At 31.9% G+C, this 19693-nt stretch overlaps 1 protein-coding gene across 2 annotated transcripts; it reads right to left on the minus strand.

Annotated features, from left to right (window-relative positions):
- Nucleotides 1-7329: 7329 nt before the first annotated feature.
- Nucleotides 7330-16829, minus strand: LOC111614702 (citron Rho-interacting kinase-like). 2 transcript variants are annotated; one of them, XM_023356069.1, is made up of 5 exons: nt 16708-16829; nt 15997-16206; nt 13497-13653; nt 10938-11115; nt 7330-7758 (listed from the first exon to the last, which is right to left on the minus strand). In XM_023356069.1, the coding sequence occupies exons 2-5, from the start codon at nt 16192-16194 to the stop codon at nt 7677-7679; spliced, it is 615 nt and encodes a 204-aa protein (XP_023211837.1). In that variant the 5' UTR covers nt 16195-16206; nt 16708-16829; the 3' UTR covers nt 7330-7676. The 2 variants fall into 2 exon arrangements, with proteins under 2 accessions (XP_023211837.1, XP_023211836.1); XM_023356068.1 differs by lacking the exon at nt 7330-7758 and adding an exon at nt 8017-9190.
- Nucleotides 16830-19693: the final 2864 nt, after the last annotated feature.

The raw sequence follows: 19693 nt of genomic DNA on the forward strand, positions 1-19693 counted from the left end.
AGAAAGTTTGTCAATAGGAAAGATAAATTCTGGCTCCAATTGTTGCCTTCAAGGAAAGTCTGTAATGAATGAAAGTGTTTTTGTTATTATGGGATTAGTTTGTCATATGTACAATACATATTTTTTTAAATATTGGTATTTAAATATATCATCAAAAATAATTTGAACACAGTAAAATTTCTAACTTAATCCATAAGTGTAGTAATGTATATGCTAACATGAGCATATACAGTATAAATATATTTATTTATGCTGATGATTTAACACAATATATTTCAATAGAAAATGGACAGCCTGTAAAATTTATTGTCTAACCTCTTCAAATCCTGTTGCTTTTATTATCTTATTTATAGACTACTCAGTCAAATTGAAAGTTAATTAACAGAACAATTCAAAATCAGTAGGGTCAATCTGAAATATCTTGTCAAATATGCCACTGCATAAATACTTAACCCTTGGTTATATTAACACAGAAAAAGCAGAACAAAAACAGAGTACATGAATAGGGTGAACAGAAAGATGACAAACTATGGCTGTCATCTTACTATTAGTTAGTATCATCGACAGCAACCTCTAACCTCACACCTGCAACTTCGTCTCCAAACATCCAATCACCTGATGGGTTTTTCCCAGACTGGAGAGTATAAAAGAGGCTAGAACTTAAGTCCCAGGCAGATATCCTCCGAGATCCGACAGGGCAGACATATCCCAAGTAGTACAGAGTGGATTCCACCAGAGAAGCAGGTGACACAGGTCTCCTGTCTCACCCTATTCAGGTAGCCATACCCAGAACAAAGAAGAACTACCAGTCATACTACCAGCCAAATGTTCTATATTCCTCCAGGGATACAGAGGACAACAGTTTTCTCTCAGAGGTATTTTGTTAGCCCATATGTACACTCTCTCTCTAAATGAAGATAGGATGGGAAATCCTATCATGAGCAATGTACTACTGTTTAGTCATGTAGATTTAGTGGTATATATGCATGTGTAGCTTGTAGTTGAAGGTTTAGATATATTAAACTTTTGTTTTTACCTGGCTGCCTGTCTTACTCGAAAACAGACACCCGTCAACTCACTCATTGTGCTCCCCACTCGACTGTTTAAGCCATCCAGAGACAAAATGAGTGGTTTTTGCCAAACCAGTGCCGATTAATTAAGAGGTTTTTAGGGAACCACTCGCCCTATTAGTCACTGGTTTCTCATATATGTTATACAATGCATTTATTTTGTTATTTTACCTTTATCTACATAACATTCTTTATTCGTTTTAAAATAAATAATGTTGTAGAACAGATGTTTTTCCATATTACAAATACAAATAATTAAAAAAACCTGAAATCTCAAATACTATAGTAGAAATTTTAGTTTCAACAATTTTTGAGANAATAATAAACTATGAGAGATTCTGGATTCCGAGATATATAATACTCCTATACAAAATTATGATAATCTGCTGAGGATAATGAATTTGTATCACTATAAAAGCTGTTTTAATAATAAGAGAGTACAATATAAACAAGTATGGTTAAATAATAATTGTTACCACCACAAGATCAAAAAACAACAAAGTTTACAACATTTCAGAAATACAAATGCGCATCAATCCTTGAAAGAATATTTGGAAAACAAGAACAGATACCTTTTCTTGTTTCCCAAATATTCTTTCAAGGATTGATCTGAGTTATTATGGGATGATATAATGGTGAAAGCAAAAAAGAATAAATATTTTTCAGTAATGAGTGATCAGTTATTAAAATCAGAAGATACCAGTTCAGTTATTTATTAAAATAAAAATATACATAGTACATCCCGGTGCCGTGAAACATAACCGGGTGGGATCAGAAATAAGGTTGAAAATACAATGTAATGAGGAATACAATAAAATAAACAATTGGAATATACAAGAGGCATACCACAGTTCGAGGCATGCAAAGGTGCTACCTGCACCTGAACAAGAAAACGCGTATGTACAAATTTANGAGTGATCAGTTATTAAAATCAAAAGATACCAAAAAATTTTGGATTATTATAAATAAATTTCAAAAAACGTCACCAATTATGAATACCAAATGCTATGCAACATATAATAAATGGTGCCAGTATTTCAATGAATTTTCAGTCAATTATAAAAAAAATTATAGTCATCCTACAAATTAATATAGCCTTTAACCAACCATCAGTAGAAGTATTCAATGTAGAAAATTTACACAATTGTATTAAAAAGCTAAGAGAAAAATAGACTCTCGGCACTGACAATTCCTAACTGGATGGAGATTTATTACAAGAAGACCCTTGGTCCCCTTATCTTTTTAACTTTTTTTGTTTGATATAATGATGAATGTTTCGACCAGGAAGATGATGGATTTTCTATTAATAGCCAAATAGTTCACTCCATATCATATGCTGACAATGTTGTGATAGTTGCCCCTATGGCTGCAGTTCTTCATAGAAAAATTAAAAAAGCTCATGAATATTTCGATAAATTAAAATGAAAAATTAATCCAAGCAAATCCTCAATAATGATTTTCCGGAACAGTGTTAGAGTTGCTAAAAAAAATGTACATCCTTTTATCTGAACAACGTACAGCTTATGATAGTACAAGAAGTCAAGTTTTTGGGAATAGTCCTGACTCCTAGACTAACTTTCAAAACACAATATAAAAAAATTATTTCCAAATCTAACCTATTGATCAATAATATGGTGAAGTTGTTTTCCCAAAGTAAACTTAAGAATATATTTATTCACATGAGACTGTTTAACTCAATAATTATTAATGCCATAGGCCAGGGATGGCAAACCTTTTTGAGTCTGCATGCCACATAGTAAGAATGTTAANAGAATATATTTATTCACATGAGACTGTTTAACTCAATAATTATTAATGCCATAGGCCAGGGATGGCAAACCTTTTTGAGTCTGCATGCCACATAGTAAGAATATTAAGCATACTTTTCTTTAAAAATGATTGTGTGCGCAAAGTTTTAGACTTCTAGTAACTATATTTAAATTTGGCCGAATGGCTGAGCGGTCAAAGTGGTAGCTTATTGCTCTTGTGGACCCAAGATCAAAAAAAACCCCAGAAAATTTTCAGGTGGTGATCCATTCTTCACCACCTGGCTGTTCCATTTGGAGTTTGCTAAATAAAAAAGCCGTCTTAGTGCCCATAGGGCAAAAAGAGTTTTAAAAAACTATATTTAAATAAATAAAATATGTTGTAATTAGAGTTGTGGGAGTAGCCAAGGGTATGAGTAAATTACCTATATTACTTACTGGCACACAATCGTGAGATCGGCTCTTGGAACTTTTTATAGGAGGGCGGTAATATTTAGGAAAAGGGGATTCAAGACTGTGAAGTTTTTATCCCAAATTGTCAGGGTCCCGACACCAGTTAATCTTATAACACGCGGATTAACACGCATGAAGTATACTTATTACGAGTCATTTTAGGAGACATTTAATAAAAACGAAATAATAAATTTAATAAAACAAGAAAATAAACTCATACAAAAATCTTAATGAACGAGGGACAGAATCACTACAAATAATATACAAATCGAGCGATAGCTAAGCTTATATTATACCCTAGTCGCGATCGAGAGAGAGCTCACAAAAATCGTTATAAAACATACGACCTGTTTCAGTTGTCGTTCGTCTTCTTCTCTGTATGCAAGTTCATTTACTTCTTCGTATGGGAGATCACTATGTGCACAAATATAAAGGTATCACTTCTATGTGCAGACTCTAGACTTATTCTGTATGTGACTCGTCTAAGGACGTTGGTCATCAGGAGGGAAACACATGTAAATAAACTGTTGAANCCTAGACTAACTTTCAAAACACAATATAAAAAAATTATTTCCAAATCTAACCTATTGATCAATAATATGGTGAAGTTGTTTTCCCAAAGTAAACTTAAGAATATATTTATTCACATGAGACTGTTTAACTCAATAATTATTAATGCCATAGGCCAGGGATGGCAAACCTTTTTGAGTCTGCATGCCACATAGTAAGAATATTAAGCATACTTTTCTTTAAAAATGATTGTGTGCGCAAAGTTTTAGACTTCTAGTAACTATATTTAAATTTGGCCGAATGGCTGAGCGGTCAAAGTGGTAGCTTATTGCTCTTGTGGACCCAAGATCAAAAAAAACCCCAGAAAATTTTCAGGTGGTGATCCATTCTTCACCACCTGGCTGTTCCATTTGGAGTTTGCTAAATAAAAAAGCCGTCTTAGTGCCCATAGGGCAAAAAGAGTTTTAAAAAACTATATTTAAATAAATAAAATATGTTGTAATTAGAGTTGTGGGAGTAGCCAAGGGTATGAGTAAATTACCTATATTACTTACTGGCACACAATCGTGAGATCGGCTCTTGGAACTTTTTATAGGAGGGCGGTAATATTTAGGAAAAGGGGATTCAAGACTGTGAAGTTTTTATCCCAAATTGTCAGGGTCCCGACACCAGTTAATCTTATAACACGCGGATTAACACGCATGAAGTATACTTATTACGAGTCATTTTAGGAGACATTTAATAAAAACGAAATAATAAATTTAATAAAACAAGAAAATAAACTCATACAAAAATCTTAATGAACGAGGGACAGAATCACTACAAATAATATACAAATCGAGCGATAGCTAAGCTTATATTATACCCTAGTCGCAATCGAGAGAGAGCTCACAAAAATCGTTATAAAACATACGACCTGTTTCAGTTGTCGTTCGTCTTCTTCTCTGTATGCAAGTTCATTTACTTCTTCGTATGGGAGATCACTATGTGCACAAATATAAAGGTATCACTTCTATGTGCAGACTCTAGACTTATTCTGTATGGGACTCGTCTAAGGACGTTGGTCACCAGGAGGGAAACGTATGTGGAGTTTGGACGCTTTCGGATCTGTCGCTGAACTCCCCGAATTCAGACTAATTTCCCTTATATCTCCTGAATTTCGACCAATCATCGGCCAGTAACTCTTTCATGAGAACGGACGAAAGGGGGATGAATGAGGGGTAACCATTTCCCATCTGAGCAGGATTTTAACCAGATAAGGGAAAGTCAGAGGATGTTCTCTTCTGTGAAAGGAAGTAACATCTGTTATCTGGGTTTTTCCCACGTTAAAACAGTATTTTTCTCACCAAAAATGAAGTAATATTTGGTGACAACATTTAACATAATTAATAAAATTATTAGCTTAGACCCAGGGGCCTTTCGGGTCTCACAGAGTAAATGTAAACAACCTGATTGAAAAAGATAAACCGAAATCGTATAATACCTTACGTGCAAGATGATTTCTTCAACATGATTTCTTCAAACTATAGCACGCGTGCCATAGGTTTGCCATCTCTGCCATAGGCTTTGCCTCTCCAATTTGGAGCCTTACAAGTCGTAAAAAACTTGACATAATTCAAAATAAATTCATCCACAAAATTTTTACTCTAGAATATAACATTTTTGGATATGCACTTAACAGGTTCAAATTAACTCCCTTCTTTGTAAAAAGGTTAATCAATTTTCTTTTCAAGATTAGAGATAATGGAAATATATCAAAAACAACAGTTCAGAAGGTAAATCAAAACTCCTGTCAAAATCCACAAAAAAGTTCTTGGGTGAACCAAATGACAAATATTGTCAACGACTTTGGTGTTTTTATAACTCCACCTCTGATAAAATCAGAAACTAGCAACCTGATTAAAACTCAAATTCTCCAAAATACATTGGAGAAATGTACAACCGAAAGAACCAGAGTGGTACAGCATTACAGTAGAGCATCGATTATCCGACCCCCCCATTAACTGTCACATTGGTTAACCGACCGTTCTAGTCGGCAAATTTCAAATGTCCGCTAATGATGTGGCATTACAATATTTGGCTATGTCTTCGCTACTTTATTATTATTTTTGTTAAATTTTTGCGTGTTTTAGCTGGCAACATCAGCTAGACCATTGAAGAGAGGCCAGTATTTAAACGAAACTTAATTTTCTAATTATGAGTGGTTGTTTGTTTTGTGAGCAATAAAATAATTTAAAAATAATTTTTAACGATACAATAGCAACGATTATTATTAAAAAAAAAATTTGTTAGGCTTAACATCGATGAAAATTCAATGCAAAGTTGGTTAATAGCGATATACTAATATACTATACTAATAATGTATTTTTTTCATTCTTTTCAGTTATCCGACCAACCTGAGTCCCCAACTGAGTCGGATAATCGATGCTCTACTGTATTCTAGATTACCCTTTTAATAATAACTACATGTTATCAAATATGCCATTTGCAATCAAGAAATTTTATATCCAACTTAGATTAAATAAAAAGATAATTATGGTAAATAATAAAATTTATGAATTCTTGAAAACATACTGTCCAAGATGAAAGAAAAGATTAACAAAACTTGATATACTAATATACTATACTAATAATGTATTTTTTTCATTCTTTTCAGTTATCCGACCAACCTGAGTCCCCAACTGAGTCGGATAATCGATGCTCTACTGTATTCTAGATTACCCTTTTAATAATAACTACATGTTATCAAATATGCCATTTGCAATCAAGAAATTTTTTATCCAACTTAGATTAAATAAAAAGATGATTATGGTAAATAATAAAATTTATGAATTCTTGAAAACATACTGTCCAAGATGCAAAGAAACATTGATGAAACTTCATATGTTTTGTGAGTGCAAGGAAGGCCAGAAACTAAGAATTAATGGTGAACTAAATCAGCTAAATACCTTTTAAGGAGAAAAATCAAATGCATCGGTTATTCCATTTAGCAAATACTACAATGATATACCAATTATATAATTTCGCAAAAACTTTTTGTAATCAGCCTTTCTAATTTTATGTAACAAATCTGATATTCATGAGTATTGTAATTATAGGATATTTAGTTTTACATGATTATTGTTAATGTTGATATAAGTTAATTTGATATAATGTAAGCCTAACACCTTGTTATATCAGGCTATGGCCTATTATGATTAATAAACTGATTTAATTTGAAAAAACAATTCATTTTTATAGATTAATAAATTCATAAAATGCTGTTAAAGAAACTTGTTCTTTTGTTCATAAAGAGAAATGTAATATAAATATATATAATAAGACATTTTACTTGCTTGAAAAACAAAATTTTAAAATTCACACAAATTTCCAGAACAACATTTAACTTAAAAATAATTCAAAACAATTAAAATACAATTATATTAATATTTTTAAACTGCACTTTATTTTTCTAATTTTATTCAAATTAAAATGAAAGCAATCATATACACTATATTGTCAGAAATAACCAGACACTTCCTTGAACATATGCAGATTTGCCCATGCGTCAAAGGTGCAAATCCTGATGCAATAAAAGGACCATAAACCCATAGTAGATGTGTATTACAGTTATTGCTATCAAAATGAACAAATGACGCAAGCTGAGTGAGGCTGAATGTGGTATGATTATTGGTGCCCATCGATTTGGCCATTCTATCTGAAGTTTCTAGAAAGTTCCAGATACCGTGTTCAACAGTGAGCAATGTTGTAGTGAAATGGAAACGTGAAGGAGTTATAAAACCCAAAATCCAACCTGAAAGACTGAAAATACTGACAGATTGGGATTATAGATGGCTCCAATGTGTGGTGAGGTCAAACTGGCAGTCCTTGTTAGAAACTATGGCAACAGGCTTTGGGAAGTGTTGTCAGCTCTCATAACATCCATAGAGAGGTGTTTGCACTTGGATTCCATGGGCAAGCTGCAAAGCATAAGCAAATGATCACTACATGGAATGCTGCTCATTGACTACAGTAATATAAAGCTCATTGCCAGTGGACACTGGAACAATGGAAAGACATCTTGTGAAGCAATGAATCATGCTACACATTATGGAGATCCAATGGATGTGTTTGGATGTAGAGATTGCCTGGTGAACACTACTTACTGGAGTGTATTATTCCCACTGTAAAATTAGGCAAAGGAGGAAATTCTCCTGTTTTTCTGAATTCGTGTGGTCCTGTTTTTTGTGGTTTGGTCTTGGCTCTCTATTTTTGTGCTCAGAACTTTGAAAGCCGAGGGCTATAAAGCAATTTTGGACAATTATGCTCTGCCTACTCTGTGGCAACAATTTGGAATTGGCCCATTTCTCTTTCAGTGTAATATTTTTAATTAATAATAAATATTTTGACAGTATTGATTGCCTGTTGTTGAATTGCACAATTAATATGATATATTATAAATTTCATTACATTTAACATTATAACTTAATAATAAAAGACAATCCCATTGCACATGAAGGTGAGGAAGAATTACTGGTGGCAACATTGGATAGATTATTGAATGAAAAGCATCTCTTTTTTCTACAGGTTAAGTAACACATTAATATACTACAGATTGATACTCATGCCAAATATTGTATAGTAGGATGGAGAGGTCATTGAGTTATAACACTGAACTCAGTGAGCTCTCTGCCCTACTGCACATTAAATATGCAAATGTAAATTTAAATTTACAGTAAATTTACTTGAAAATTTTTTTGAACAAGAAAAAGGAAAGCCAAAAATACTTTTTTTGTACAATAAACAAGTCATGAAGGATATACATTGTTTATTTTACATTACATTTGTTTTGTTACTTTATTTATCTTAAGATCAGCCATTTCCAGTTCAGATCAGATTAAACATTGATGTTGACCTCTCCAATATTCTACATAAAGATTGTGTTGCACCTAGCAACAGGTAAGTGACCACATAAAGAACAAAGACAGGTCCAAAACCAATTGGGATGATCAACTGAAAGGCTATGTTAATAAAAGCCCAAGTTTCAAAGACAGATTTTCTTCACCCAAAGGGGATTGATTACATCGCCTAAAACTTAGCAGCACGAAGACTCTTCTCTTCCTCCTTTGTGCTTTTACTCATACGGCCAACTTTATCTGTTTATCTTCAATTCTCCATTGATCACCACCTATCACATCATTGGAACCAATGACAATGCCCCTGGGCTGACAAATTGTCAAGGGAAATAATCAACGGTTCAACATCACTGCTCTGGACTTTTAAATCAGAATATTGTCCCACAATATTGACAAAAAGAAACTAAACACTGCCCTAGCTATATACACAACAGATAATGAGGTGCACGCCTTTCTCGAATGGTTATGATCATCAAAGCACGCCAACTCCAAGATACTAGAAGCAATAGAAATATTTAAATCTGAGAAAAAGGGCCATTGCATAAATTTTAAACACAAAAAACAACTATCATACATATAACAATCCTTATATGACCGTGTGACCAAATATAACGTAACAACATGACATAGGGACAGTATAACGAAAAAGTTCTCAGTTATTGTTATGTAATCTTCAAATATTTATTTTAATTGTGTATTTTGTAATTTTATAATTAATGTTACTTTTATTTTTATGTATCTCAAAATCTCTTTCATTTAATTTAAAAAAAAAATCATTGTTCAATTTAATAATTCCATCATAAAATATAGAATCAAGGCCTGAAGATCTCCAATTGCAAATTGAAAACATTAGTCAAAAAAGCTTTTTTGAATTAACTTTACTAGAAAATAATTTAAGGCTTTTGATTGAAGTGTTTACTAGATCATTCCAGTCCAATAAGTAGAGTTTGTAAGGAACCAAGTCCGAGCATTATTTTTAGTTACTTTTATTTTGCTTTCTTTCCATTTTTGTTTGGGGCTTATGTTTTGTTAGGACGAAGGTTTCCTCGCCACTCACCTTACAAACTTAAAACAGAAGAAAGAATCAACTCACCAACGAGAAAAAGTGCTGTAGAAAAAAACTCGCACACACTTGCACTCCTGAGCGGAAAAAAGTAAGCCCGCACCGAGATGAGGGGGAAGAGACCCCACAAGCACAACTTAGGAACTTGCTAAACCTTAATGAAGAAAACATCCCAAAAATTGTCAAAAAGAATGATGTAAAAAGGTTAGCGAGTATTGTAGACTGCCAGGCAAACAAGAAAAGTTATTGTTAGCGATAAGCATGTAAATGAGGGGAGTGGACTCAGTCAGAATTGTGACGTCACCTCACAGTATAAATATCATACCTCAAGTGAAGATGACCAAGGTGAGCTTCTGTTAGCAATGAGCGTGGTGAGCTTCATAGCAGCGAACGACAAGAGGTGTCCAATAGCTATAAAGGTGTTCCAAGGTGATTAGAAGTTATTCAATTTGTGGATCGAAGATTAGAGAAAGTCTTGAGAGTTGAGGGAAAAGGTTCCTAGTATATTGAGGTGATGGTTAGGACCTTCGTTCATAAGAATTGTTGTACATAAGTTAAGTCTTTGAATTTTTTGTCAAATTCCAAAGGGAAATAGATTTAAGTTAGCAATTAGATTGATTTTGAGTTTTGTTGGGTTGATTATTATTGTTGATTTTCTTTGAACTTTGTTGTTTCATTATTACTAATTTTTGTACATAGTAATTATTAGAATTATTAAATATTGGATTGTTTTTGACCTAATTTTTTTTTGCAATTATTTAATTCGGTGCACGCTTAAAGTCCAGGCCTGGCACATTAATGCAAACCCGCGTAAAGTACCAGTTAGGTAACGACTATTTCCGGCACACAGTCGTGTCGATAATCATTGTAAAAGGCATAAAAATATAGTACTTTACAATTACAAGTTTATATCTTTTAAGGAATAAAATTCTTATAACAAAACAAATGCTCAGATTATGGTATCTGTGTATAATTGTTATGAAAGGGGGGAATCTTCATTTAATTTTTACCATTAATATCAAAGACAGAGTTATAATTTCCTCAAATCAAAAATAAAATATATATAGGATTAAATAAAAATTACACAGAAGACAGTAGATAACATCTAAAATCCAAACTGTATAGTATTATGGTTTTAAATGCAATTTATATACTGGACTGAAATAAAATTAAATCTTACCTCTCTGTAACGGTATTGCAACATGAATAAGTGAATCCAATAAAAGGCAGATTTTTACCACTGAACTCGTTCTTTGATTTTAAATCAGAAGCAGATGGACGAGCAGTTTCATGTTCAAAATCATCAAAATTAGAAGTATCATCTTCCGCAGACACATTTGGTACAAAAGGAGGAGGAACTGTTAAACAATGGATGATTAAACACATTACATTCAAACAACAATTGAAGGAATATTAATTAACAAAATTTTATAAATATTTTTAAAACACAAATATGATAATGTTCAGAAATATCAGAGTTAATTTGCAAAAATGATTTTATTACAATATTAAATGTGTTAATTATTTTAATATACTGTAAATCAAAAAAAATTTTACTATACTTAAAATTCTACTTATTGTAATTATTTGGGACTTGTCTGAAGTGATAACAATAAGAATGAGAAATGAACTAACTAAATAAGATTAAAGCAAATTCTGGCTTCATTATTCATAACCTTAAAAGGATATGTTAAAACAAAAAATTATATGAAACTTTAAGATTAATTATAATTATTAATTAAACAATAACCGATAAATTATATATTGCCTGCCATCAACTTCAACAACAGCTAGAGTTTTGCCGCAATTTAAACTATTGTATTGTGATCAAAAAACAATTATAACAATTAAAACACTGGATAAAACTGATAACATGAAAATAATGTTATTTTAATCACAAAAGACACAGTCTGTCCAAAAATTACTTTTTGAAAACCACCATTTATTGAAAGGTCGGGTTGTCGATGGTGTTCTGGAACACATGATCAGTATAAATGGTGGTTTCAAAAAATTTTTGGACAGACTGTCTTTTGTGATTAAAATAAATTTTCATCTGGCGAAATTCTACAAACAAAACTTTTTCAAAAGTAATTTGTCACCAGAGGGATAAGGCCAAAATTTACATTTAACAGCACATTTATCAAGTGAATATAAGGACTGAAATTCCCTAACTGGAAAGGATGCAAGTTCAAGACAACTGTAAGGCCGCCAGTTCCAATTTTTTACTTTTAATGTTTTAATTGGATATTTTTGTGTGTTTTTTAAAAGAATGTTTTAGCCTGACAACCTAGTAGCCTACAAAGAAAGGTCGGGTTGTCGATGGTGTTCTGGAACACATGATCAGTATAAATGGTGGTTTCAAAAAATAATTTTTGGACAGACTGTGTCTTTTGTGATTAAAATAAATTTTCATCCGGCGAAATTCTACAAATCTGAAATATCTTTTCAGATTAATCTTAAAGTATCGAAAATATGTTAAAAATGATCGATTGTTAAAGTGTGAGAAAATTAACATTTAACCAAGTCCATGGGGAGAATCTAAAAACAATCAAAAGAAATCCTAAACCTGCTAGTCAATTTTTTTTATTTCCCATTGTCCATCGACAACACATTCTGAATATCACCACGACCAAACATCGAATCACCTGACTGAATTCCCACACCTGATAGGGGATGTAATGGCCAACCCAACACCCAACCTTCGAGCCGAATTTCACCAAGACTCCCTTCCCACAATACTTCAGGCAGATTTCCCCCATAGACGGGTGACCACTAACTCCAATGCNCCCCCTCACATCATCATCTGATTTAACAATTAACCAGCTGAGGGCATCCTTCATCTTCCTAAAAACATGGTAGTAACATGGCAACAAATCAGGATTGTATGGCAAGTGTTTGAGGACTTCTCTCATCATCATCAAGGTGCTTAAGGTGTTTAGGCAGCAGTGACTATTGGATTTCAAATAAGCTTGAAGAAAACCAGGCTGTAAAACAAAAACTACCTTTATTGCAAACAGATGAAACTTAACAAAAGGCAAAGATTATATATCTAGAACACACAGTCAATTAGACTTGAACATTTCAAAAAAAATTAAATTTTTGAATTAAATGTACCGTATATTCCGGTGTATAAGACGACCTCCGACTTTTACAGTTAAAATATAGAATTTGGGATTTACTCACTGAATAAGATCTGAGAGGCAGAGAAGATGTACGGTAATAGGATATATACAAAGGTGAGCCAAATGAGTGAAAGATGCGTGTTTTTCTGGGCACAGCGCCACTCTATCTCTATCCATACCCTGGGCTTCCCGGCCAACTGTAGCCCCCGCCCTATAAGATGACACCTGGCATATAAGACGACCCCCGACTTTTGAGAAGATTTTCCTGGGTTAAAAAGTTGTCTTATATGCTAGAATATACGGTAATTTTAATTCAAAAAAATTTTTTTAAACATACAATTTACAAGAAGCATACAATTAATAATTTGAGCTATGTACAAACATAGTATGTACAGTATATAGAATAATTCAAATCAAAAGAAGGTAGTATATACAAAACTGACAAATAACATTTACAGAAGTTTAATTTAAATATACTTTTAGATTATATCATTTCAGTAAATATAAAAACTTTATTTTGAAGTATCAGAAAAAAATAAAACTTACAATAAAAAAAAAAAGACTAATAGTATTAACTTACTAAAAGTATGAATTTTATTTCCTAAAACAATTCTTACTTTGTCTGATATTATCCCAATCAATATCAATGAAGAATATATTTACATAAAGTTGTTCATAGCCCCAACGTTCAGTACTTTCTTGTAGTAAACCTTTAATTAGATCAACTGCTGATTGAGATACTTCAACTTCATCATTTGGAAACTTCAGAGATTTCTATAATAAAATACCAACACCTTAAATATGAATGATTATAAACAAAGATTTTAATCTTAAGTTTATTCAAAAAAAGTAAAAGCATCAATAATAAATAAATACGTGTCTCACAAAAGCTTTTTAATTCAGATACATATGTCAACAGTAACAGATATTTAATTAATAACTTCAAACCATTACTGAAAATAAATTTCTTTTATAAACAATCTGGATAATAATTGTTTCTAACTAAAACATATTGGCTTTTGTCTGGCATAATACATGGCATTTGTGCCAATTAAGTATTGCACTTATACTACTACAATAATAATAATTTGTATCTACATTTTTAATTACATTGATTTATTATTAAACTTATTTCATTCAAAATGAAACCAGAATTATTTTTTGAGCATATCATTTAATATTTTTCAAAATATTCCTCTCCTGATGGTTAAAGCAAGTATCCACCACTTCACAATTTTTTTTCTTTCTAAAAACACAGCTTGGCTACTTGCAAACACATTCCATGACCCCCCTCACATCATCATCTGATTTAACAATTAACCAGCTGAGGGCATCCTTCATCTTCCTAAAAACATGGTAGTAACATGGCAACAAATCAGGATTGTATGGCAAGTGTTTGAGGACTTCTCTCATCATCATCAAGGTGCTTAGGCACATGGTCTAGCATTGTATTAAAGAAAAATCATTCCTTTACTCACAAGTCCTGGCTTTTTGGACTTGATGGCCTTACATATGCAAGCCCACAGATTTTAGGGCGCAAACTCACTTAAAAAACAAAGAAAAAAGAATTAGTTTTTTTAAAGTTGAATGTAAACATCCACCGACACAAAAAATTTTCCTCATCGAGAATAAGATTGGATGTCACTGTTAGTGTCAACAATCAAGTGGAAAAAGTTAACACTTAGTGTCAAAGAATGCAAGTCATCATCAACAGAAGACGATCTTGTGACCCCGTTCCCACCATAATGCTATAAAAGCAACAGCCACTGGAAGCTTGAGGCGATCAACACAGGAAGTTATTCTTGCACTAGGGAGACATCTTGTCTCCCGTCCCGATCCTGTCCGAGAAGACAATGGTAGAAGACATTGAGGACTTTCACTACTTCCATAACCATAACTGATTGTCACATATAGCTTTCCATCCACACAGAGGTAATTATCAGCAGTCTGAGAACTCTCTCTCAACGGAAATAGGCATAGCTGCTATAGAGTAGCCCAGTTGTAATTACAAATTATTGTAACTGCATTTAGCCCTATATTATCTATATATGTGTTTAGCTTTGTATATCCTCTTTATTTTATATAACTAACTATAAAATACAACATTTATTTGTTATGTTAACCTGTCATCTGTCTATTTGAGAACCTGGACACCTATCGACTTACCAATGCGCTCCCCACTTGTTTTGCCCTCCTATCCATCCAGTGACAACATGAATGGTCTTTGCAGACTGTTCCAAGTAAGTGGTTGATAGGGACAACCCCTAGAACCCATGGTTTCTCACATATAGTTGATTTTTCAAGATCTCTGCATAAGATTGCAAGGTAATCTCATCTTTCTTTGCTCCTTATCCACTTCCTGAACCTCAATGGTCGAAAAAGATCATCATAAGCGTTGGCTGAAAACCAGTCATTCTGCTTTCTGGGGATCCAGTATATTTCCACCCCATAATTTCATTGTTTGTGCTGGGGCACATACCAAATGCATACTGTTATCCAGTCACAATTCAGTCCAAGAAGGCTGCTACCTCTTAGGAGTTCTTCCCACAGTGTAGGTATTGGAGGTACAGTACATTGCTAGTCACTCTCCTTTTTGGTGCTCAGTGAGAAGTTTAGGAATCCATTTTGCACACACTTTTCTATAGTTAAACACATCATGCATTACTGAATATGCCAATCCATAGTTAATCTGCAAACAGACAGCAACTTCATTAACAGTGATGGACCAGTTACTCTGGATTAAGGCATTTGAAAACGGCTATCACCAATCTGAACATTGCAACTTCAATCTACCACTATGCAAGATGTCAGTACTGACTGTTGTCCTGCACAAAACTTTTTGGTCTATTTGAAGACCAAGAAGTTTTGTGCAGCTATTTGAAGTTTTAGCTATTTGAAAAATCCATAGTAAATTAATATATGAATTAAACAGTTTCATAAAATTATAATAAATCTAAAAAATTTAAACAGATTTCATATTTTAATCAAAAAAATTACAGTAAAGAAAGACACACACAATTTTTTTATTATCTATTTTAAAAAATTTGCTAATACTTTATTACTACTACAATGTAGTCTATAAAACACAATCTAATACAATTATTACATATAACTTACTTTAAAATTCATGATATTGTTATAAGTAGCAAGAACTTTTTCATCATTAAATGGAGTATGGCCAAACAGCATTTCATATGCAACAATTCCTAAAGACCACCAATCACATTCCACTCCATATGTAGAGGATGCAGCTGGCCCAGAATTCATAGCCATTAACACTTCAGGAGCAATATAATCAGGAGTACCAACAGGCATTTTACTTAATACCTTAACAAAAAATTATTATAGATCATTTTAACAAAATATGAGATTCTTGATCATTTTTATTTGTTAATATAATTCAAAATAATTTCTAAAATTAGATTGTAACATATGAATTAAAACTAAGTACTGTCTCTACAGTGGTCCTCAGAAAAAACTATTAGTAAAACATATGTTAATATATTTTATTACAACTATTAATTGCTGTTAACTATGATCAGCTGTTTATATTATTGTTATTATTCTAGTGTGATCAGTATTGCTGATAAGCAGTATTACACAATACTGTATTTACTGCTCTAATGTCTAACAAACTTGATTGAAAATATCAAGATTTCATTAGTATTCAAAATATTAAAGTAACCAAACTGAAAGATGTACATCTAGATAGAAACTCAAATAAAACTATAAAACTGGAGAAAAGAATTGTTATTTTTCTGAAATTTTTCTTTAAATTCAAGTTATAAAATTTATGGATTTTTATAATGAAAATAATGTTATAATTACAGTCTTCTGAGCTCCAAGTTTTGCTGCTGATCCAAAGTCCGCCAATTTAATATGGCCTGTTCGATCAATCAGTATATTATCAGGTTTTATATCTCTGCAAATAAAATATTAAAAATGTTAAATATTTTTAAAGCATGATTTAAAAATGTTTTTTTAATTTTATATTAAGTTATCTAATAAAAAATATCAAAACTGTCTATTTAAAACTACCCAATTCTATTTAAACACACATCAATAATTATGTCATTTTCCAATTACAACACAGTCAGTAATTCAGCCAATCTCTAGTTTGACATATCCAGTAATCCAACAGTAGTTTACTCAGGTATTATAGGTACTGTTGCCAAGTTATAGATAACTCTTCCACTAGTTCAAACTCCAGTTCCTACTAAATTTGAATACTTTCCCACTAAATGTGGCATGATATTAAGCCCAAGCTTGAACACTCGCTAAATAATATCTCTCATAAAACACCCATCTCTCGATCATCTGTCTTATAGTAATTCTTAATCATCTGAATAATTTTCACTGTTTAGTCACTAAAGAATATCTTGATGTCAAATGTTTTTTCAACAATGAGTTTAAACATAAGAGTTGGATAACAGCCAATACAGTTTCATAAAGCAATTTTCATAGTTTTTATGAAGTAATAGACAAGTATATAAAATGTGTTTAAAAAACTTAACATATAATTAAAATCTCATATGATGCAATTAAATTTATATGGAGGCATCCCTGCTTAACATTGATAATTTGTTCCTAAAAATCAGATATTCTGAGGAAAAATGTTAACCAGAGTCACCACCTTATTACTTTAAATTAAAAAAAATTATAAGGGATTTGGATTGTAACACAACTACTTTTCAAAAACAATTTTACTGTGTTTTATTAAGTAACAAACTATCATGTTAGGACATATAATGCTTCAAACATTGCTTCTTTCTGATCAGTAAAAAGCGAATATGTTTGTAATACAAAGTCTTTAAAGCAAAGATGTTAATCTGTCACTCTGAGAAACCGAAAATGTCAGGAAATCTGTCTCGAGCACGTTAGATTTCATCCCTCATCACCTGACTCTGCCCATTGTGGGACCAATTGAATGTTTGAAGAGAAATTTGTTAGGAAAGAAAATGCAGATAAAAATTTACAATAAAAAAACAAGTATTAAATTACAACATATTTTTAACAGTGTCAGCAACACTTTTGTAGATTGCAAATTCAATTGCTGTTATTATGATTGATAGAATTTGCTAGAATGCTAGAAATGATGTAAAAGAAATACATTGAGGGTCAACAAAGAGTATGTGTATTTCACATGTTGCTGATGAAGGAAAAATCATTACAAAATATCGTACTAACACCTTTTGAATTAGAAAAAGCATGAACATGCTTTTGTGGCATTATTAACAGTGATTATGGTTAATAAATTCAATGCAATCAAGTCCGAGATTATTCAAGAGTTTTTTCTTCATTTTATTAATTAATATATTAAATACCTCAAACAATACATTATTATTGGTGGCATATAAATAACCTTCAAACATTAACAACAGAATTCTTCAGGTACATGAATAATAAATTTTACAATTAGCCAAAAGAGAGTATCTTATTAAAAATCTTATTCTTAATTATAAATTAGCCAACTTATCTGATTCTTATAGTCCCATCATGCCTAAAGAGTCACAACAGCATTAGAAATTCTTTATTTAACTTTCAAAACATGTTTTGGTTCATCTATGAAGTATATGCCCTCTTCAGATTAACAGCATTACATTAAGTATGTTGAATGATACACATCATAATAAATGTAACTTTAATGTTCTAAGAAATAGAAATGCTACTAAAATAGAAAAGGTTAGTTATACTTGTATTTTATAGAACAATGTTATTGTGAATCTTTAGGAATAATAAAAATATAAGAAATCATTATGTTGAATCTTCTTTACTGTCTTTGACTAATTATTTAATTTGACTAACGATTAAAAAGCAACATTTTAAAATTTTATGAGCATTTTTGACAAGACTATGTCTTGTTTATAAAATCATACTGCCATTTATTATTACCAGCATAGAGGTATAAAAGAGTACATANTAGCACGATTTCACATTCATAAAAGTTTTTACCGTTGCTTACAAAAAACCGATCCAAGTGATTTTTGACATTGTCATTTCGAGTAATTGTCTTACAGTTAAAAAAAATTGTACAGACCGGAACAAGTAATAATCTGTGTGCTGGATCTGGCGAATACAGTTGGTGTGATAGCACATCCCATCTAAGTTATAACAGTTTCTGACGAGTTACCAAACTTGTGTGAAATTTGACATTATTGTGGTAAAACACTACAGCTGTTTTTTTTATCAATTCTGGCTGGCTTTTTCTGTTTGATGATATTACGCAATTTGTTTACTCGAATGCAGTACACTTTCGAATCAATTGTTAAATTGTCTGGTAAAAAGCTCCAAAAAAAATTTTCTTAATATCCCACCAAATAGAGCATTTCTCTTTAAGAACTCGTGGAATTCATTTATCGAGCTTTGAAACGAAACCAATTTGTTTCAAGTACTCAAACAGTTCAATTTGACAAATTTAATCTCTTAGTGGTTTCACGTGTTGTTATTCGGCAGTTTGCTTCAATCAGTATCTTTATTTTGTTTTCATTGGCTTCAACTGGCCATCCAGAACAAGGTGCATCTTCAATATTGAAATTTCCAGAACGAAATTTTGTAAACCAATTTTGGCGCTGTCGTTCTGTCAACACATCTCCACCATACATGTCACACGATTTTTTTCTTGCTTGAATGGCATTTTTATTTTTTTGGTAATAAAACAACAAAATATGCCGAAGATGCTGCTTTCGATCTTCCATATTTGATGGGACACAAAAAATAAATAATTGCACGAAATCAAACAAAATTTTTTACAAATAAGCCTTAAAATGCTAGCTGTCAAAATATATAATGATAATATGGTTTAGAATGAAAATGG

Source organism: Centruroides sculpturatus, unplaced genomic scaffold (assembly GCF_000671375.1).
Source record: "Centruroides sculpturatus isolate CEXI.00-Female unplaced genomic scaffold, Cexi_2.0 scaffold2179, whole genome shotgun sequence".
Taxonomy (NCBI): domain Eukaryota; kingdom Metazoa; phylum Arthropoda; class Arachnida; order Scorpiones; family Buthidae; genus Centruroides; species Centruroides sculpturatus.

Excerpts from the sequence above, each read along its gene's own strand:
- LOC111614702 (XM_023356068.1), bottom strand. The coding sequence starts at position 16,194 with ATGCCTGTTGGTACTCCTGATTATATTGCTCCTGAAGTGTTAATGGCT. Across the intron at positions 11,116-13,496 it reads TTGGGATAATATCAGACAAA|TTCCTCCTCCTTTTGTACCA; the intron begins GTAAGAATTGTT and ends ATTGTTTAACAG. Across the intron at positions 9,191-10,937 it reads TGCAATACCGTTACAGAGAG|TATCTTGGAGTTGGCGTGCT; the intron begins GTAAGATTTAAT and ends TATTGCTTCTAG.